A 22,790-nucleotide genomic window follows, 5' to 3' on the forward strand; every position below is an offset into this window, starting at 1 on the left:
GTACATCGGCTGCAGCAGCTAATTTGCCTTATTTCCATTTTGCCCCCTGCTAACACCTCAGCTGTATCCATCAGAAGGGGGTAGAGTTCTTTTTATTCAGAATTTTTATAAGATGGGCCTGTAACATTTGACAAGACTGGATGTACACATTTAGTTATGTTGCATTAGTATTACAGACCAGTCTATGTGCTTCTTATAGAGTGACAGCAGGCAATTTGTGAGAGAATCCAGATATTAGCGTTGAAACCAAAATTCTTCGTTCCAACCTTCTCACTTGTGTCCAGTTGGCAGACAGCTTATGTTCTTATTGCTTCCTCTAAAAGATTGTTTTTGGATCTAAACGAAATTAGACCATTAGCTGTAACAATTACCTCTAATGCACTTTTTAGAAACCACTGCCTTCTCCAAATCTTGGGCAGCAGAGATCTGAAAACACTCTTTCAACTAACATAGCATAGAAGATGACAGGCTTGAATTAATGGACAGGAATCAATATTTTTTAATCCCTGAAACTGTCCTCATAATATTATGGAGCCAAAATGGGGATGAAGGAGCTTAGTTTGGACAGCGCGGATAGAGATTGATGAAGGGTGGAATCTGTAAAGGTGCAGAGTCTGCCAGAATACGAGTAAAGTTGGGGGAAAGGGCGCATGCACTTATTTGGGCCTTGGACAGCAGAAAGCCTAAATATACCACTGGTTGTAGTTGTGAAGCCTGATAGAAAAATGATTAGGGGAAAGGAGTGTGAGGGGTCAGGAATGAAACTCAGACACAAGGGAGGCATGGTTGTTGTCGAGGACTTTTATAAAAAAAAAATTACAAAAAACATTGTGGGGAAATGCCTCTCTGTCCCTGCTCTAAGAGGTGTTTCCCTACTAGAAAACAAATCTAAGGGTCTGTCAATGTCAGAATGTCCAACGCAAAACCGTCCTGTGTCCAAGGTACTATTCTGACTCACACATTCTAAGAAAATTCACTCGAAGGTGAAAGGGGTCTTTGGCCTTGAGTGATGACCTCTAATGATGTATAAAGGTATATACTCTCCAGCCAGGACTTTCCTCATGTGTTTTCTGTGCATACCCAAAAACTTGTCAGTCTCTGATACTTGTTTTGTCTTCTATAAACCCGTCTGGCGCACTATCCTGCGGGGGCTTCTCTCACAATTGTAATGCATACATTCACAAGCTTGGTCTTTCCTGCATATTCCGCTATGCCTATTTAAGAGAATTTCACTTGTTTGTTCTTTCTTATCTGCTTTAATTACATTTGTTACATTTGTTGGGTTTTGACAGGCTTTCCTTTTCTTTTGGATGTCGTTGCCAAGTTCCATGTTGCTCTTGCAGACCGCGTCTCATTCCCCGGTTCTGCTGTGCTGCCTCTGACTTTCCGGAGCTCATTTCTGGGCGCAGGAACACTGCCACTGTTCCTCAGGCGTGCTTCCCTTCCGACAGTACTCGGCAGGGCTTCTCCTTTCGCCAGCTATACTTTCTGTTGCACGCACTGTCCAGCTTGCTTGGCCTCTCCAACGTCTCGCCTTAGCTTCAACTTCAAATCCCGATCTCTTCCAGCAGCCGACTCCATACTTCTCGCACTACTAGACTGCATACTGCTGGTTTTATTGCCTTTTGTTTCTTTGTTGCTTCCTCCACGTCTCCGTACCAAAGTGGTGGGTATATGTATGTATGAATGGCAATGGGGAAACAGGAGTCTGATCTACAATAGCCCACGGTCTGGTGGATTGAAAGGACATCTTGAAAGGGAAATGGGGGATGCTATGTCTCATCCGAGGTTCCCTCACTCCCCTTCCCTAGGTAGCCTCCCCCCAAGTAGTCCTCCCTCGCATAGCCGCCCCCAGGATCAGGATCCGGTAGCTTCTGCCTTTCCCTGGCCACCCGGGAAGAGACCATCTTGGGGAAAGGAGTTGAGGATGCCCTCAGATTCCTCACACTCCCCAGACCGTATCCTTTTCCGGAATAGACTCAACGGGCCTCATTACGAGTTTGCTGGTCCGGTAGCAACAGTACCGATAAGCTTGCTGGTACCGTTGTTTCCGGACCGGCTAACTACAAGTTCTGCGAGCGAGTGCCTTTCAGCCCGCGAGGTCTGACCTGGCGGGCGGAACGACACGCGCTCGCAGAACTCGACGGATGCATCCGTCCTCCCCATTCCCATTGAGTCCAATGGGACTCAAATGGGAATGGGGAGTAATAATTTCCAGCACCCTGCAATGGGTATTTAAGTCCCCATTGCCGGGTGCCGGAAAATGCATGACTCAGGCGGCAGCTGTGCCAGTATTTACCGGCCCACCACGTAATGACCCCAATGACTTTACTGCTCGAATCTCTAGGTGTAGGCTGTTCCATATTCTAGGTCCGTAAACCGATTACCTCCTATCACTCCAAGATAAGTACGAGGATGGAGGAATGCTCAACAGCAATTTATGCTTGAAGCAAAGGAGTTGGACAGTATGGATTTTATCTGCCAGATAGGTCGGAGCCAGATTATTTAGGCATTGAAAGATGAGACAGAGGACTTTAAAGTCGATTCTGTCCCTCAGATAGACAGTACAGGGAGCGACGGATTCCTGAAATATGGTCAGACTTCTTTGCTCCCACCACCAGTCTCATTGCAACATTCTTGGCTCTTTGCAGTCGTTGGCACTGCTTGGCTGGGATTCCTGCAAGCAGACTCATATAATAGTCTAATTGAGCATTTACCAGTACTCCGACCACTGCAGCCTGCTTGTCCGATGGTACATAAGGTAGGACGTGACGCAGAATCCGAAGATTGTAGAAAACTGATTGCACTTCGGCACTCACGTGGGCCTCAGATTCCCTGCCCATATGCAACCCAGATTCTTAATCTTGGTAGCTAGTGGAAGATCCGTTCTCAGGAAGTGAGGCGGCTGAGTGCAATTACCTGCTTCCAGGAGATGTTTCGGGTCAAACAAGGCCACCTCGGTTTTCTTGGCATTAAGCTGATGCCATTTAGCTGACATCCATGTACTGACCTCCTCCAGACAATCCTTCACTCTAATGAAGGACTCTTCCACATTGCATATGTTGACATATATCTGTGTATAGTCAGCGTATGATTGAAAATACACCCTATGTTTCTTCAATATGTCCATCACTGGGTGTAGACATAAATTAAATGGGGGACGAGGGAAGATCCCTGCAGCACTCCACAGGTCTGTTCCAAAGGGTCAGATACCCATCCATCCATTCAATTTAACCTGTTGTTGCCGTCCTGATGAAAAAAAGACTCAAACCAAGCTATGGCTTGCGTTGACACTCTTCCGATCGTACTCAATCGCTTAATCAGGATACAGTGATCCACCGTGTTATAAGCAGCTGAGAGTTCCTGCATGACCAACTAAGTTAGATCCCCTTGGTCCACTGCCTTGAGAAGATCGTCCCATACTGACAAAAGAGCCGTCTGTGTACCAAATAATGGGCGAAAGCTGAATTGTAGGGGATCTACGGTCAACTCTTTTTTCCACTTACATCTGTAACTGAGTAATAACTACCTTCTCTAGTATTTTCCCCCGGCCAGGGAATACTGCTTCTGGCCGGTAATTGTGAAAAATCTCTGGATCCACATTAAATTTCTTTAGTAATTGTGTGACAATTGATTTTTTTAAACTATTTTTTAACTGACCCAGATGCCAGTGACTTATTCACCAGCTGGGTCAAGTAAGATCTCTCCGCTGCCAATCGTTTGGCAACCTGACCGAGTAAGGGAAAAACGGTGTCATTGGTAGGTTTTAACCCTCCCAGCAAGACTTGAATGGTTTGGGCTGTTCCCTGCCAGTTGGCCAGCATGGGTTTAACCTGGCTTGGTGCTAAAACAAGAAATGTTTCTTGGTGGAGATATGATGGTATTAACATGAGTAGTAGGCAGGTGGTGGGTAGGCCTGACAGCATTATTATGGAGTCTGTATTTGTTGAAGCTGGCAACAGTGAGGTTGTCCTGATGAAGGGACGTTGTCCTTAAATATTATGGTGCACATAGGGGTCAACCACTTAAATGTTACATTTAAAACTGTGTTTAAAAACTTGTATTATTGGATGAAAGCTGTTGTATAATCTTCTGTTCATTCAATTGTCAGGCAGGTGCAAGGTGGCTAGACCTTTCTTGTCTCTGAAACTGATAGGATGCACCTGGTATGGTGGCAGTGAGATAAATCTCATTTGGCTGTAGCATTAGGGTAAACCTGCCAATTGAAGGTGTATCATTTAGATTGAGTCTTGCTTGGTTATTGTGTGGTGGCATATTATGCAATTTATAATGACATAAAAGGATTAGCCCTTGCTTAAATTGGCATTCGCCTGGATTGTTGGCATCATCTTGCAATGAGTCTGACTCTGTGCTGCTTGTTTGAATCTAGCTTGAGGCTATGTAGGTTCCCATAGGTTCCACTTGGTGGCCGGGAGGAGGGTGGTGCAAGCCTTGCTTTGTGGAAGCGGTAAAACCTGCCATATCTACTGACAGTGGGAGGCTGGGTTCACTTGGTGGCTATACTAGGGTTCTCAACTTTTGATGTCAGCAGTGACATGACCTGCACATTGTGACATTCGTAGAATGAGCCTGCTTTGTGCCAGAATTGTGACAAGCCTTTCCTTGTGGCAGCAGCGGAATGAGCATGATGTTGTGTAGTAGTGGGATGCTGTTTACCTGTAGTAATATGCATCATTCTGCTCAGTCGAAGTTCTGCTCATCCTCCCCCCAAATACTAATTATTTTTCTTCTAGAGACCTGTCAAAAGTACGAGTTGACTTTGTTCGCTTCTCTGCTGTGCTTCATACCAGCTGCCTTAATCACTTGAGAGCACCAGACACAAAGAGGATATCAAGGCCAAAAGATGAGACCAAAGAAAAACAAATCACCAACCTGCAACAAGAGCTGGACAGCAAGGTCCAGGAAGTGATGCATCTGAAGGTGAAAGGGGAGGCTGAGAAGGCAGAGCTTCAGAACCGGTGAGGAATTGAGGATAGCTGTTAAATTACTAGCAAATGCAGCCCATTACATGTAAATAAAAGAAGACTAAGGCAATGGATTTAAGTTGTGAAGTGAAACAAAATACCCGTTTGTAAGGTTTTATCTCTGAATCCACATTCAATTTTCTTGTTTTCTGGCTTAGAGATCCAGCAAACATAATGTGCCTAAAAAGAACTGCATGCATGCAATCTAGGAGCCATGCCAGAGCTTCCTGGCCACAAAAGCAGTCCAGAAGGTAGCATGTGTACAAGCATCTTAGACTTTTGATGGTGTTTTTTGAGTGAGAGCACAAACTGGTCTTTCAGCAGAAACCACACAGAGCAGTCACTTTAACTAACACATCTTTTCTGGAAAGAAACACACACAGCATCACACAACAGAGAGCGGAAGCTTACTTCCTGGACTATTACATTTTTTGTAATTAAATTAATACAAAGTGGGTTGCCAGTCAAAGGATCGACAGTGAAAAGGTCGACAGGTCAAAGGATCGACACCAAAGGGTCGACAGGACAAAGGATCGAATTTTTTTTCATATTCTTTTTTTTTAAATCACTTTTTTTCCAAAACGAAAACCTAAAAAAATATATATATAATTTTAAAAAAAAATGTGATCCTTTGTCCTGTCGACCCTTTGGTGTCGATCCTTTGTCCTGTCGACCCTTTTTTTTCGATCCTTTGACTAGACACCTACAAAGTGCTATTGTTTCTTCACTGACTTTGTGTGAAAAAAGCATGACTGATGTATGTCTAGATCTTAAAAAAAGCTAATGATCAACAGTCTTTGTTAGAGGTTCTTTTTGGGAACAAGAGTGTATTCTCAGGACCACCATTAACCTGATTTGGAAATGACCAATCAAGAGTCATTCTGGTAAAAAGCAAATTTCGCTTCGATTGTATGTGCCACATACAGCGTCAAACATGCTACTTGATATTGTTCCTACACTATGAACTTGGTGGGTAACCTGTGACGGGCCAAAGGATGAATCTGAGATGTTCAGAGGGCAGAAATGGATGCGCACATAAAGCATTCTCTGAAGGTAGGAATAACAATCAAGCAAGTGATCACCCCCTCTGAAATTTCTATTAGTGAGTGAGCCAAGTCTTCCATTCTTCCTAAATAGTCCTGAATATGGGAAGCCTTTCAGTTAGGTAAGCTAATGGCAGCATGGGAATGGGCACTATCTCAGCACTTCCCAGACTCCTCTTCCCAGCCTCCAGTCTTATCCACACCAGAAGCACAGTCAAGCTTTAATTGCAGGACAGAGCACTCAAAAGAATTGCATCAGGCCGTTTCTTGTATTTGAGCAATAAGGACTTGTGCTTATATTACACATTTTGTACACGAGGATAACTGCAAGCAGACCGATCTATTGAAAGGTGTCTTAGCATTAAATTACTCGTAAGTGAGCATGGTGGATGGAGAAGATAAGTTGGCATTGACATTGACTGTGGACAAATCAGACTAACAAAATTATTTTTTATATTGTTAAAGTATTATCCATATTATTGGGCTAGAATTCCAATTTTGGGTTTCCCTCTCGTGAAAGTGAGTCTCCTACATTTGCTGGCTTTTTTTGGATAGTTGACTTTGTGTGGGGCTTCTTCTGAAGAACCCCCCTCATCGTTTTGCTTTGCTGTCTGTTGCAAGGCTCTAAGGCTACGAGGAAAAGTTGCACTTTTTAGGCTACGGGCCAAGCCGACTCCAGCACTGCCACCTACCTTCTCTGTCATGCAACCCAAGAAGCATGTGTCACTGGATGCTTTCACCGCTACTTTCTCTCCTCCTTCTGCACTTTTGGCTAACTCATACCCTGACATAGCCCTTTCCAACCTTCATCTTTCTATCTCTGGCACTCTTGATGTACTTGCCCCTGTCATGAGGATCAGCTTGATGCCCAAATCCAAGTGCAACTCTTGGTACGACTCAGACCTAGTCACCCTTAAACGCAAGTGCAGGGTGGTGGAGAGGGAGTGGAGGGCAACGGGTGCACCCCTGACAAACTGGCCTGCTGTTTTCTCCAAAGGCAATACAGACATTCTGCCCTCGCCACAAAGAGAGTTCACATCCATTCCCACATCTCTGAGGTATCTAACAACTTGGCTAAACTCTTGAAAAGCTCTGGCCAGCTCTGCAAGGAGCTGGCAAATCGTGCTGCAGTCTCTACCTCTCCTGTTCCCTCCCAAACCCTCTGTACAGCTTTGGCTTCTCATTTCATCACTAAAACTCAGGACATCCTGGCCACCCTCTTTTCCTCTTCTTCCTCCTCCTCCACTCCTGGCCTTCCTGTGGCCACCTCTCCTCCCCTCTTCTCTTCCGTTCATTTGTTCACCCCTGACAATGTTTCTAGACAAGTCCAATCTAAGAAAGTCTTGTCAAAACAGGTTCTTCCCTGTTCTTCCTGAATCATTAAGGACCACATTGACGCCTTTGCTCCAGCCTTGGCTGATTTCTGCAATCACTATTTTGTCACTTGAACCTTCCCGTCCTCCCTGAAGCACTCCCTTTTGCACCCCCTCTTAATGAAGCCCTCTGCTGATCCTTCCTCTCTGGCTAACTATCACCTGATCTCTATCACTCCTTTCCTGGGCAAACTCTTGGAAAAGCTGGCCATCTCCCAGCTTAACCTTCACACCGAATCTATTGGTTGTCTCCATGACCATCAGTCTGGCTTCAGAGCGGCCAGAAGCACGGAACCTGCTCTCCTGAACATCCGTTAAGACCTGCTCGCTAACCTTGATTCTAATCTTCCTTCTGTCCTCATTCTCCTCAATCTGTCTTCTTCTTTCGATATGGTCAACCATGCCATCCTGCTCAGTCGCCTCCATGATAACCTGGGTATCACTGATCAGACCCTGGCCTGGCTGACCTCCTTTCTCTGACCGACCCTCTCGGGTCCGGTGTCTAGTCAAAGGATCGAATATAAAGGGTCGGCGGGTCAAAGGCCGACACCAAAGGGTCGACAGGTCAAAGGATCGATTTTGTTTTGGGTTTTTTTGTTTTTTTTTCTTCAATTTTTGTTTTTTTGGGTGGAAAAAAAGTGGTTTTTAGCAAAAAAAAGAGGGGTTGGGGGGAACGGTATTCTTCCTTTCTTAACTTCCCACCAGATGCCCACTGTCTCCAGAGCTCTGGTCCTCTTTAGGCTGGAATACTGACACTTTCTAAATCTTCCTGCTTCTACTCTCCATCCTCTACAACCGATCCAGAACAGGATGCAAGACTTGTCCTTGGCCTCAAGCCCAGGGATTGTATCTCTCCAGCTCTGAAATCTCTTCATTGGCTCCCAGTGGCGGCAAGGATCAAGTTCAAGACTCTCTGCATTTTACACAAGGCTTTCTGGGGCCTGGGACTGCACTATCTCCAACTCTCTCTTCCAAGACCTCTCCCTTCTCGAGCTCTCTGCTCAACCACCTCCAACTCTGAGGGTTAGTCGCTTTTCCAAGCAGAGCGTTTGGGGCAGATCCCTTTCCCTGTCTCTCTCAAACTTGAGCAGAACCATCTCCAGTTCTGGAAGCAACTCAAGACCTTCCTCTTCGCTTCCGCTTTCCCTGACCAGTCTGTTCCACGCACCGGTCACCTGGCCACCCGGAGAACTTGGGCCCAGGTCCCTGCCTGTGCAGTTGCACCTCACACTGCCTCTTGGCTCCCCAGCACTTGTGGTCCGTATCTGTAACCCTACAGTCCCCTCTCTCTGCACTTATGAGCCACCCGTTGGTGGCACTTTTGATTATCTGCACTTCTCCATCCCCCTTTGCACTTCTCCCCCTCCCCTGTGCTTGCGTGATCTGAATGTCACAAGGCCTAGTAAGATCGTTGTTTTGTCCTCCCTCTGTTTCGCCCTCCTTGTCATGTCGTGCCTAGAAACACTGTACAAATGTGTTATAAATGCCATATCATATCAATTTAAAACCAGGTATCTGTGTAGTAAAAACTGCCTACTGTGAGGAGTCAGGTATGAAACTCAGACACAAGTTAGACATGGTTTTGGCTAAAGACCAGTGGTTGAAGTGTACAATAAGAAATAGTGGAACTATGTTCCCTAGTGGCCTGCACCCTCTTCCCACTAACCCGATCACCACACCCCCTCCCACGCACAGTACAAACCCCAAAACACATAAGCCTGCTGCTGAAAGTGCAAGTTTCAGCTTCTTCCTACACTTTTATTTTTAAAACGAAACCATTCAGAAGCGGTTTCTTTTTAAAATAAAAGTATAGGAACAGTACAACTAAACGTAGAGTACCGCTACCAACCGCTCCCGCCCACATCGACCACTGCTCAATACTTTGATTGATAAATAAAAGGGGTTGGGAAACTGCCTCGCTGTCCCTGCGCTAAAGGTGTTTCCCTACTTAAACTCAAAACTAAGGATCTGCCAGTGTCAGAATGTCTAAAACAAAACCGCCCTGACTCCAAAGTACTATTCTGACCCTCACATTCTAAGAAAATGAATCTTAAGGTGAAAAGAATGTCTTGGGCCTCCCCTTTCCCTTTTGCGCCCCCAGTAGGTGCACCCACACATGAGGTACCTTTTTTCGTCGGGACACCTGTGGAAACACGAGAAGGTATGACATCTGTTGTTGGCAACGTGTTTCGGTAAGTGGACACAGGGAAATGTCTCTGAAATTGGCTGGAAATGAAGACCATTCTCAGACATTTCGCTCTGGCCACCCACCGAAACACACCGCCAACAACACATGGCCTACCTTCCTGCGTCCCCACACATGTCCCGATGAAAACGGTACCTCACATGTGTGGGTGCACCTACAGGGGGCGCAAAAGGAAAAGGGTAACCCACTGGGAACCCCAAGCCTTTCGCCACTGCCCATTTTGTTCATGTGGGCAACCTACAGATTTAGGCCTAGGGTGTCGAAGCCAGCAAGGAAAACGGGGGAACTCCATGCTTTTCCCAAAAGAGGACACCCGTGGGAATCCACACATGACCAAATTGGAGGGGCGGCCCATCTCATGTAGCCCTTCCCAGTGGCAGATAAGGGGGAGAGGGGGCTGTCCTGCACTCCTCCCTGGGCTCAGGCGTCCATTCCTAGGAGCAGATATCTGGTTCCAGGGAGGGCTGCATGACATGGCATCCACTCCATTGCGGCTGGGGGGGGGGAAGGGGTCAATGCCCCATCCCATTAGAAAATTCCCAGACCCTTTGGGGTGCCCCACAGCCCCAAAGGTGGTGAGGTGCACCCCCCTTCACATTAGAAAATTCCACAGCCTGCCATTTTGAATTGTGTTCTTTGTTTACTATACCTGCCTTGGTGCAGAGGGGCACATTGGTGTGCCAAACTGGCGCTGGGGTGCCCTAACCTTACTGCCCCACCCACTGGGGGGGAGCCTGTCCCACCATTTTTGGGGGCCCTTTCACCCCCACCCCAAATGGAGGAGCGGTGTACCTCGCGCAGCCGTTTGTAGGAGGCCCAGGGAGGCCTGCAAGAGGTGCCCCCGCCACCCATTTGGTGTGAGGGGGGGGAGGGCCCCCAAAAATGGTGGGACAGGCCCCCCAGTGGGTGGGACAGTAAGGTTTGGCCACCCAGGCGCCAGATTGGCACACCAATGTGCCCCTCTGCGCCACGGCAACTTTTGTAAACAAAGAAAAAAATGGAAAATGGTACACTACACTTTAGGGCGGGCTGAGGGGCACCCTAAACCACCAGGTAATTTTCTAATGTAGTGGGGGGTGACCCTCTAACCCCCACACCAAATGTAGGGGAGGGCATCTCATTCAGCCCTCCCTGATTAAGGATAAGAGGGGGGCATCTCATGCAGCCCTCCCTGGGGTCAGATACCCCTTCCTAAGACCAGATATCTGCCCCCAGGGAGGGCTACAAGGGGTGCCCCCATTTCCCCTTGCGGTGAGGGGGAGAGGCCCACCCCCCTTTTCTGTAAAATAAATACCTGGTGGCTAGTGGCCCCCCCACTCCCACCCAAAAGTCCCTTATTTTATTTTTATTTTGCCCCCTTCCCTGGGGGCAGTTGATCAGCCATCTGCCCCCAGGGTTTATTAGATATGTGCCCCCATGCTTACTGTTAGCAGCCCCCCCCATTCCCCCACCTCACAAACGTATCCCTGGTGGTCTAGTGGGCATTTCTGGTCACGGATCGAGCGCTCTGCGCTGATCCGTGACCAGCAATGCTTCAAAAATGGTGTCTTTCGAAAGGGGAGAATCTCCCCTTTCCAACGACACCATTCTTTCTAAAATCCGTGGTGGTCTAGTGGGGCCTAGGGCCTCAAACCCCTCCCACCTCCATTCAAATTTTTATTTTTTTTAATTTTTATTTTCACCCCTGGGGGCAGATGATCTCTCTCTCTCCACAGCCGTTGCGCCATGCTTTGGGGGGTTGGGGGAGAGGGTCCGCTTACCTAGTAAGCAACCCTCTCCCCCAAAACAGATCCCTGGTGGTCTAGTGCGCATTGCAGCCCGCGGATCGAGCTCTGCGCCCGATCCGCGGGCAGCAATGCTGTCACACAAGGTATCGTTGGAAAGGGGAGGATCTCCCCTTTCCAACGATACCTGCCTCGATCTCCGGCTTGAAATACAGCCGGAGATCGAGGCAGAGTAAGGTGAACACTCGCCTTCTGTTTTCACTGTGGCTGCCGAAAATGGCTGCCGCAGTGAATTTACTTTCAATTTCACGACGTGAAATTGAAGAAAATCCAACCCCCGGGCCATGTGAGGGGACCTCCCCCTCACATATCCTGGGGGCTGGATTAGAGTTTTGCTCGATCCCTGCGTTGCAGGGATCGAGAAAAGCAGAGTGCCAAAACCGACGAGCCGGCTCATCGGTGGCAACCTGGAGCGGTTTCCACTGACGAGCCGGCTCGGCGGTGGCACTTAAGGGGTTAATCTAATGTTCTTATTTTGATAAAGAATCAAACTTATTTATATATTTTGAATTTGTTTGTGGGGGTCCCCATTCTTGCACATCCCAACCCTGATCCAGTTTTAATTTATATTTTTGGCTGTTTAATGAGTCTGGGGTAAGACTGGATCTTCAACACTATATCTTATAGTGTTGAGTTTCCGGGGAGTCTCTTCTGTTACACAAAACAAGTAGGGGAACATAAAATGACAAATGGAGGCTTTTCTTAAGGAAGGGGATGGGGTTAATGGAGGGTTCCACCCAATTTCCAGCAGCAAAGCATTGCTTGGATCTAATATATGAGTTATCTTGGAGTGTGTGATGAATTCTTGTGAAAGCCCTGTTTTTTTTATTTGTATGCATTAGTGAAATGATGCAGGAAATTCCATCGCTGAAAGAGTAATCTGCTGATCAGATTCCCCTTTCATAAGCTCCATGCCAAAAGCATAGTGTGTTCTTGTGCCCTGATGATTCAGTATCCTGATTTGCCGCGCCTGCTCTACCAGTGGCACAGAGCAGATTCATAGGCCATAGGTGCCCATTGGACAGCTGCAATGATAGCCAAGTCTCTTCAGTCCAGATGCTGGATTTAAGATATGCACTCCTGTACCGAAACTATGATGATTATAAGTAGCCCATGCCGGTGGTATGGTAAATTCTAAATATAAGCTATGCCTGGGTTAAGTCATGGTGCAAGGCTAGCACGTGTTAGCGCTGTAGGCACAGTTCAGCTGTGGAGGGAACGTGTGTGTGTTCTCCCCAGACAGGCTGCACCTTGGCTTACTGGAAGGAATGTAGTCTGGGGGATTGCCTTTGTAAGGGCAGGTAACGCCGTTTCCCACGGGCAGCCACTACACAGGAAGCTGGACTGGGAACAGGAATCAAAGGCCACACCCATTCACAAAAGGCTTGGCCTCACACCAGGGTGCTGCATATCTCAATGCCTTTGATCCTTTTGAGAAGGAAAGGGGCTGGGGTTAGTGTAAACAGGCGATCTCTACAGTGGAGGAAGACTTCTGTTTCTCCTTGCCTCGCTCCTTCCTGTCCCCTCTGTTAAGATGGATTTCTGAAATCTGACCTGGTGGGCAGAGGTTCAGAAGGCCAGCCTAGTTTCTTGGAACAGGGTAACCTTCTGGACAAGCCAGACCAATCAAGGTAGCATTGACGGTGGTCAAGACTAGGTCTCAGGAGGGGTGAGGGTGATACAAATGTCTGTCAGGTGCATATCAAAAATACATATACATTTATTAAAGGCCTTTTAAATCAAACACAAGCAACGATCAGCAGTAATGCTAAAACTCAAAAGCCCACTACTATAGAACATATATACAGTTACAATTGGCCTAAAGGAATGGTACACAGTAAGGGTCCACAACCAGTTTAGTTTATTATTTGTATAGCGCGACCTAACCCTAAGGTATCTGGGCGCTAAGAACATTAATTACAGTTGCAGTACAGCATATGAAGAGCAGAGAGCGTGAAGATTGTGATGACCGGGTTCCAAAGTAGCCGACATTACATTTACGGTAGAATAAGAATATAGGAGTGATCGACCTAGTTACAAGGTGGTCGGATTAGCAATAGCAAGCATACAGACCAGGTTACATAGTAGTCTGTATGTCTGCAGAACTGCATGTATTAGGATAAGTGAGAGAGACGTTAGGCTAGTGCTAAATACATCCTGGGCTGAAGAGGCAATAGATAAGGAATAGATGTAGTGTAAAGGTAAAGAAAGACTGGGAAGGCAAACTCTAGTGCAGATGAACATTTTAGTGGCAAGGTAGCTAATCTTGCTGACTGAAGAGCATGCCCTTCACTTTGGATCTAAAGGACCAGACATCTGATGTCTGATGGGAGAATGTTCCAGTATTTTGCAGCTAACACTGGGAAACTCGATCCACCAGCTGTTTTTAGGTTGAACTTTGGTATATTAATGCAATGTAGATCAGGTGATCTAGTGATTCTGGTAGAGTTGTCTTGTGAATTTGTCACTCAGTTATTGGGGTGCTGTCAGAGATGAGCATTTGTGGGTGATGACAAGTGTACATAGTTTAGTTCTGTCACAAACTGGTAGCCACTGTGCGAATCTCGTCTGATGGTGGAGATGTGATTGGTGCGAGGTATGTTGAATGCGCAATGTAGGGCATTATTCTGGAGAACTTGTAGTCTATTCAGGTTGTGGTTGGTAGAGACTAAGAAAAGGAAGTTAAGTAATCCAGTTTGGCTAAAACCTGTGCCGTGGCAAGGGTGAGGCGGCTGTTTGTGGACAAGGAAAGGTTTGCAAGCATTAATTAATTTGTTAGTATAGGCTGTGGAGGAGGCTGTGGAGTTTACTTGCTTTTTGAGGGAAAGAGTGGAATCGAGGTGGACGCCGAGGGCTTTGACCTCTTTGGCGACCTTGATGATATTACCATTGATGTAGAAAGATTGGTAACGGGGGTCGAGTTTATTTAGACAGACTTTGGTGCATACAATCGGTAGCGCCGTCTTATCGTCGTTTAAACATAGGCTGTGTGTGGCCATCCAGGCCTGTATCTCTAGGTAGATTTCTTTTTGCTTGACAGAGTCCTTCTCATAGCATCCAGTGAGGGTGATGAGGACCTGGGTGTCATACGCATAGTTGGTGTAAGTGAGACCCAGGTTGTCAAGACATTCGAAGAAGGGCTTCGTGAAGATATTATAAAGCGTTGGCGAAACACGGGACCCTTGGGGGACTCCACACTGGATAGGGATTGGTTCAGCAGCTGCCGTGGGTGCGAAGACCCTGGTTGATCTATTTGAAAGAAAGGATTGGATTCAGTTGGTGGTATCTGGTGAGAATGCTACAGCAGTGGCAAGGTGATTAGTTAGGATTTTATGGTCAACCAGGTCGAAGGCTGCGGATAGATCCAATAAAGGCAGAATGGCCACGTTGCCCTTGTCTTAGGCTTCATCAATTTGGATTTTTAGGTCCAGGAGGGCTGTTTCCGTCCCATGCCTGGCTCTAAAACCGGATTGCTGCAAGCCTAGAAGGTTGTTGTTCTCCAAGTGTTGTTGAATTTGGAGATATGCCACTCTTTCTAATATCTTCTGTAGGAAAGGGACTGTTGTAATGGGCCTGTAATTTGTCAGTATGTTGGGATCTACGTTTTTTTGTTAGTAGTGGCATGACCCAAGCTTCTTTGAGGTTGTTGGGGACTGATGAGTTGTTGAAGGAGATGATCGAGGCTGTAATGAAGGGTGCCAGTTCTTTTGCACCTTCCTTGATAACTGTAGCTGGGCATGAGTCTCCTTGGCAATTGGATGGTTTGAGGCTCGATTATATTGGCCACTTCTTTCACAGTTACTGGTGAAAAGTGGAACAGGGGGCAAGAAGGTAGGTGAGGGATGGGTGCATTGTGTGGCAAGGCATTAGATGCAAGGCAATTTTTTTGGATTCAATTCTGGATTGAAGAAGGGCTATCTTGTCAGATAGGGCCTGCTGGATGTTGTCGCACCAGGCCTTATCCTTAATGCAGACTTCAGGGGGTGGTGCTGGGGTCTCCAATTCTATCAGGATGGAGAAAAGTTCTCTAGTACCAGATTTAGCGTTCTGAATTCTGGTATTATAGATCTCTTTTTTTGTATTAGTGATGGCCGTTTTGTAATTGGCAGCAGCAATGGAAAAGCTTTCCTTGTTAGCTTCAGAAGATCTTTTAATATTGTGCAGCGCTTTTAGTTCAGCCGTAAACCATTTCTTTATATAGGAGGCCGGTTTGGCTTTCCTCAATTTTAGCGGGGCAGTTTGGTTTAAGGCTTGTTCCAAAGTGGAATTGGAGAGGTCAACCAGCGAGGATGGGTCAGTATCTGAGTTAACAGGCAGGTTGGTGATAGGCTGAAGTAATGATAAAAGGTTTTCCAAGGTTATGTTGCATCTGTTCCTGGCCCAGGATTGTGGAGCAATGACAGCAGGCGTGCTGTTATGAGTTCCTTTAGGAATGGCAAATGTGATGCAGTGGTAGTCAGACCAGGTGCAGGGTGTATTGTTGAGTATTGTGACGTTACAATTGGATTCAGTCAACCATTCCAGCGTTCTACCTTTGGAGCAGGTGGGTTTGTTAATACATTGAGTAAGGCCTAATTGTGTCATGGTATCGTCTAGTGTAGAGGCATTATGGTGGTTAGGGTCATGGAGACCTAGATTGTGGTCGCCTAATACGATGATTTGTGAGCCTGGTTTTGTGTTCAAAGTTAGGGGATGTGAGATGTCTTCCTGGAAGGAGGACAGGTCTCCTGGGGGTCAATAAATAAGGTGGAGTAGGATAGTGCGAGTGTCAGTGCAGTTTAGCTGAAAGGAATTTGGCTGAGGGCAGGGCTGAATGCGAGAATTCTCTGAGGTTTAGGTGTGATTTGGCTATAAATGCCACTCCACCCCCTTTCCCAGTGGCTGTATCAGAATGTATGATAGTCTAGTTGTCGGGGGATAGATAATGATAGGGTGGAACCTGCCGCTGGGTGTAACCAGGTTTTGGTGATTGCAAGAAAGTCCAGTTGGTTGGAGGTAATGAGGTCCGCAATGGTAAGATTGTCCAAGACTGTGGTTCCTTGTGGGGGCTTGTGGTGCGAGGTGATGTTTGCATCAATAGGGGGGTCAGTTGGCACAGGTGGAGGGATAACAGTAAGTGGAATACGGGACCTGAAAGTATTATGTGGGGCATGTGAGCTAAAGGCAATCATCCTATCATGGAGGCGGGAGCCTATTCTAACATTCCGTAGGCTGAGAGGGCACGGCATCAGTGCGCTGTGGGCCATTTCACTACTGTGGATGCGAGAGCCTAGTCTTTTATTCCTTAGGCTGAGAGGGCATGGTATCAGAGGTGTGGGGGTATCAGAAGTGTCGGAGTATCAGAAGTGTGGGAGTGGAGGCGTAGCAGGTGATCCATTCTGCAGAGGTATAGTAATGAGCAATAGTGGCAGTGGATGGTTGAGCTGTAGCTAAGGGATGGTGGATCTGCAAGGCTGGGAGGAACTTGGTAGGTGTTATGGCATGGAATAAAGGTATTATGGAAGCCATGGTGAGTGATACTGTCCGTAAGGTGGGAGTGCAAGTGGCTAGATAGGACTGAGAGCGTGCAATTGTGAAAGCCTAAGTGCAGCCCTAAGCTGGCGCTAACATCTGCAGCCGGGCAAGCTAAGGTATGATGTGAGAGGTGTACTGTTTCTCACTAGGCGTTGGGTACAATGTGGATACAAGTTACGTTAGGCAATTGGCGCAATATGAGGTGGAGGTAGCAGACATCATTGGAACAGTGAAGGTACTCGGCAGTAGGTCCGCAGTAGAGTGAAGGGAACTCGGGTACTTGGCACAACAATAGATCAGTAGTAGTAGTCGGCAATCAATTACAATGAGGGCACAGGTGAAATTAGACAGATGGCAATTTGTTAGGTAAGCGTAGCAAACATCAATTGGAGCAGTGTGGGTAGTCAACAACAGTACAGCGATAGCGCAGGGGGATCTCGGGTACCTGCACTCCAGTACGAGGTTGGATGGATTAGCAATCGTTCCAGTAAGGGGGCAGATAAGAAGGCACTGAGGTAAAGCGACAGGCTATATGGTAATATCACACAGCTAGGCACAGGCCGTGCTGGAAGCAGATAGGCAGAGCCGGAAAGTCAAAAGTGCTGGTGGCAGTGTCATATGGGACTATGCTAGTTCGACCCAAGGCTAGAAATAGGTAATACAGCACAGAGCGTAAAATCAGTGCATAACGAAGTGGGTGATACAGCGTAACTAAAACTGCTATCGGGAGAAAGAAGCAAGTGCCTGACCGATTGGACAAGTTGGGCTTGTAAGAGCAGTTTATATGCCACGGAAAATGCAGGAGCAAATTAATTATTGTAACAAGTATACTTCCTATGCAGCTGTTATGAACAGTAATTATCAATACATTTTCTGATAGTACTATGGTTCATTATTACTATGGTTCATTATGGGGCAATCGGGAGATACGCTTTTGCAGGCAATAGCGGGAATATGAAGGTAAATTTGCAGGGAGGCTAGGTAATTGGGGGAAGCCTCGCACGGGGTAAATGCTAGGATAAAAGGTTCAGAACATGCATGCACAGGTTTTTATTTAGTAAGGCAGGCTTACTGCGTGCTGACCGTAGTAGCTCTCGGGAGTATGGCAATGTCTGTGTGGTCATACAGTGGAAGTGCAGCAATTTTCGTGATGGAGAGCATAGTTTTTGGTTAGTCCTCCAACCCTCCCGGCTCCGACACGCTCGGGACAGGGCCTTTTGAGTCAGGCCTTCTGAGAGCACAGCCGGCTTCCACCTTCGGCAGGCACTGTGTGGAAGAAGCAATCCGCTGATTAGATTGAATGCGGCAGTTGGCAACGGTCAACAGGAACCGAAGGAAGAGGCCACGCCACGTGTTGCTTCGTTTTTTCTCAGCGGAACGTGCAAATTTGCTGCTATCAAGTGGGACAAATGATTCATCCCTGTAAGGGAAAGGGAGCAAACAGTGTGAATATGCTTTAGACAGTCCTTCACTTTATCAACCCTATCTGAGAGGTAGTCCAATCCCTAAGAAGAGTGTAGCCACATGATCAAATGTACTTTCGGATGCAGGTGCACACAATCGTGCGGTTGGGAAAAAACAGAGTCTCTTGCAGGGGCTGTAGCAGCTCAGGAAGGCAGGTGAGGCATTGAAGAATAAGTTCCCACTATTCGAGGACGGTTTCCCCAAGAGGGCAGAACAGGTTCCAAGCGTTGGGAATAGGACGGTAGCACAGGCTACCTGGAGAAAGGCGAGTGACCCTCACGGGACACTTGTGCGTAAAAATGGATGGATGTGCCAGTGGCCATTGGTAAGGGTTGTAAGTACTCGCTGACCCAAGGTGCACTCCGGACCAAACATTGGTAGTCGAGTCCACTTTGGTTGCGGGTTCAAATACTGCAATCGTGCTGCTCTGCGGCTTTCAGCAGCTGAGTTCCAGGGATGATTCTGTGGTGGGACAATGGTGATTTCTCCTCTCCTGGTGAAGGGATCAACTCTATTTCACAGCAGCATGTCTCAGGTCAAAGGAGGGCACAGTAGCAGCGCAACCTCGAAGTTCGTCACCACGGCTGAGCGACACGGTGACAGCGTGCACTCTGGTTCAGGCGTACTCTCTTAATTCCTGACCTTGGGCGCCTAGGTGTACGAAACTCGGCAGGAAGTGCCTTGGACCCACTGCTTAGGATCTCCAAAGTCTCAAGTGTCAACTCAAGATGGCAGCGGTTCCAGAGCAAGCTGGTCAGTTCGCTGGTTTTCCCAGGAACACTTCCGAGAAGGCTTGCTTTCAGGTTAAGGTGGAGGTGCCGTGAATAGTTCCGACTATTCAAATGGGTTGAAGTGCCTTTGCAGACCTTCTAAATTCGATCACAAGCAGGGGGGTCCTGCGGGACAACAGCAGGCTCAGCGTGCCAAACCTTCCAGGCGGTCACCAGCAGTGCCTCGACTCGACTTCCTGGTTTCAGGATGCTTGGATCCTATCCTAGGTTTAGTGAGAAATCAAGAGATCGACCTGGTATGGGTGTTTGGAGCCTTCTCTTATCCAGAATCTCCTTTGCGCCAAAACGAAGAGGACCCAATGGGAGATCTGCTCACACACAGGCACACCAGACGTGGACCAATCATGGACCACGGTGGTCCGAGTCATTCCCAGCACACCAGACTCTCTGGCACCCAGGATGTGTATTGGAACTAGACAGTCCAGCCGACATCCTGGAGGCACACGCACAAAGCATGCAGACGCCCACGATAGATTAGCGTTTTGTGGCAGAATGCATGACCAAATAAGGACTGTCCCGGGTCTGCTCGACCTGGTTAAGGCAAAGGGGCAAGATGGCCAAAGGACAGGACAAAGAACCTCGTGGCATGGACATTTTTGAGCCAGGCCACCTTCCTGTGCCAACGGTGGTAAATGCGGCTTGCATGGCAAGAACGGGTTAAAAATATGCGAATTAAAAGCTGCCACCAGCCCTGTCCAAGGCACATCTGTACTTCTACCAAAAAATTCTTTTGGGGGAGTCTAGGGCCTTTGGAAACAAAAGGAAGACCCCAGCGCACTGTACTGCCTGGTACATTGTGCACTGATTATATGTAAAGCTGCAACATTGGAAAGGACTAAGGGAAACAAAGTCTCCCAGTACTGACTGTGTTTAAGGGCATGTCCGTTTCCCGTTAACAAAGTGAGCGAAAACCTAGCAGAGTGCATCAGAAGGCTGTGCTCCACTGGCAAAGGTCAGGCTAGGATTGTCAGACAACAGCAAAAACATGGACGGTACACAACTGGAGGGAAAATTACACATAAATGGGAATCTTTCCTAACACCCTCCAATTTCTCTAGAGCAAAGCATGTCAGAAGGGCAAAGTCAACTCATTTCAAGAGCAGGAATTGGACCACTAAGGCAGGTTAGCTTTAGTCCAGTCACCTGTGGGCTTTTGCCTTTTTTAAAAGAAGGGATCTTGCACTACTTATTTGAATCATCTTTTGGACTCCGACCCTTGAAGATTTTGTTTCGGCCCTGCTCGGAGAGATGTCCATTCCAGAGTCCACCTGTTGTGAGGTGAAGGCAGGAGTTCCAAGTTAGAGGCCAACCCTGTGGGGGTGAACCTGCTGCTGGAACAAGACCTGCCTCTCTGCCAGTCACAGTGGTACCCAGGACCTCAACACATTGAAGGACTCCTACATTTGTGTGCCAGCCTCCCCCGTGTTTGGGAACCTGAGATCAAGGACCTATCTTGACCCTGAATCACTGGAGTGGGACTTGCAGGAACTGGTGAAGTGACCTGCTGCTGGAGCAGGACCTGCTTCTCTGCCAGCCACAGAGGTACCCAGGAACTCACCATGTTGAAGGACTCCTACAGTTGTGTGCCAGCCTCCCCCATGTTTGGGAGCCTGAGAAAAGGACACCTCTTGTCCCTGACCCGTTGGATTTGGACTTGCAGCACCCCGAGTGCCAAGACAGCTGGGAGCCTAGTGTTTTTCACAGTTGAAGTGCTTGGACCCATGTTTCGAGAACAGTTCAAAACATTTGAAACCAGCAGGACCCTCCGGTGCTGCCTTTTGCACTCTCACAATCTTCGACTAGCTCGCATTTTGCCAAGAAGGCTGATTCGGCTCTGGCGGGCCACCAAGAACCTGTGAGGAACTCCTTGCAGAAACTACCATAGCCGCGTATATGGACTATCTTCCATGGAGAGTGCTATGGAGACTTCATGTATGGCTAAAGGCAATGCAGGGAGAATTCTGTCTGAAGAAAATAATGAAAATATCCCTTTAACTCAAGATGTGCATTTAGCTGCGACAAGTCAGAGCAAGAGGTGGAGAGGAGAGCCTGATATGCGGGGGAAGCCCCCCCTGACCTCATCACACTGTGTGCAGGCGGAGTCTAGGTAGATTGTTGTAGTGATAAACAGTACACGTACCCCCCTGGGATCCAGCCCTTTGTGCAAAGTAAATCACTCCTAATTACCTTCCCACACAAATAAGGTTTAAGACGCACGATGAACTCAGTCTGGAAAAAAGCCAATCACACAGAATATATGATGCTTGCATTTATTATCTACAGTATCTAATGAGAACTAAGCAGCAATTTACAATAATGTGGAAATAGAAAATGCAAGCTGTATAATGCCAATTGTCAATCACAGATGAATATGCAATTATTTGGTCTTATGCTCCTAATAAAATGTAGATGTAGATGAAGGTACGATCAGATCACACCCAGGACCCTCGCCGCTACAGGTGCACGGCACTCCTCGGGAGAGGAGGGGAGGACTGGCCAAGCCCCCACAGTCCTACACCAGAGCGGAGATGTGATGCTAGGAGTCTCGGCCCAGATAGTGCACAGCTGGTCGTCCAGGCACTGTTCTTCTTGGTATGCGTGTCTTCCCCAACAGCCCAGGATGAGTCCCTCCTTCCCTGGTCCAAGTATAGTTCTCTTATTAGGGGCTGCACGTCAATCATCATGACGTGTCAGCTCTTCGAGAAGCTTCTAGGCTCACCCTTCCGGGCAGTAAACATGTTTTCGCTTGGAAAGTTACAAGACTGGAAACAGCCAGTCTTGGCTCCCAGGCTTCGGGCACTGTGTTTTGAGAAGATCTGACATTCTTGCCTTATCAGTGCACCTGACTCGCAGAGCGAAGACGAGCAAAGCTGTGCAAAGCTGTGCCTGGCTCCCAAGGGCTGTGTAGAGCCTCTTGCAAATGCTAGATGTTTTATGTCTTCAGGAAAGGCCTTCGCAATTAACCCCTTGCAAGCAGGCAGGCTCACCCAGTTCGAGAGGCCTGGTTGATGTCAGCATTTTCCTCCACGCTTCGAATAGGCTCTAATACACACAAGATAGCTCAGTGGGTTACTACAAATGCAGGTTACTGCAAGCGCCTAGCAGCTTATCACAACATTCCACCCCTTTCGAAGTGAGGCCTGAAAATGCTGACTCAGTTCCACGATTTGGAAGCATGTACAGTGTGCTGTAGGCTGATTAAGCATTTCTCTAGCGCAGTCATTCTAGTATAAAGGAAAGCCATTCTGCGCAAGAGCCCAATGAAAATGATAAGCATGAATATTGGGGAAATCAGCAACCACAGCAATGGGTGCAGCATTATATTAAGCAGATAGTGGAGGAGGAGACCATCCAGTGAATATATCCCACCAGTGGTGAGTAGTAACTGATTGCAGATGGTCAGCAGTTTTGATTAATTGGTTTCTGTCTATTATCAGCTTGTACTCTGCAGAAATAACCAAGGTAGCTAGCGTCTGGAAATCTTTCCAAGCAGTTTGGGCAAACTGTCTAATAGCTTGAAGCCGGGCAGTAATCACCCCATAGGAAAGAGTCCAGTTAAGCAAATGCGTGAGCTCAGCATGCAGAGTAGTGTGAGACCACTGAGTTAAAGAATATAAGGTATGAGTAACA

General features: G+C 47.4%; 1 protein-coding gene across 1 annotated transcript in view; it reads left to right on the forward strand.

The window, feature by feature from the left end:
* LOC138580226 (centrosome-associated protein CEP250-like) overlaps positions 1-22,790 on the forward strand; it is a 1,782,457-nt gene that overhangs the window by 208,911 nt on the left and 1,550,756 nt on the right. The window contains exon 8 of the mRNA XM_069650593.1: positions 4,755-4,979. Coding sequence (XP_069506694.1) covers positions 4,755-4,979 — 225 coding nt within the window. The remainder of the gene's footprint in view (positions 1-4,754; positions 4,980-22,790) is intronic.

This window comes from Ambystoma mexicanum, chromosome 3p (genome assembly GCF_040938575.1).
Source record: "Ambystoma mexicanum isolate Mex_15411 chromosome 3p, UKY_AmexF1_1, whole genome shotgun sequence".
In the NCBI taxonomy this organism is placed as follows: Eukaryota; Metazoa; Chordata; class Amphibia; order Caudata; family Ambystomatidae; genus Ambystoma; species Ambystoma mexicanum.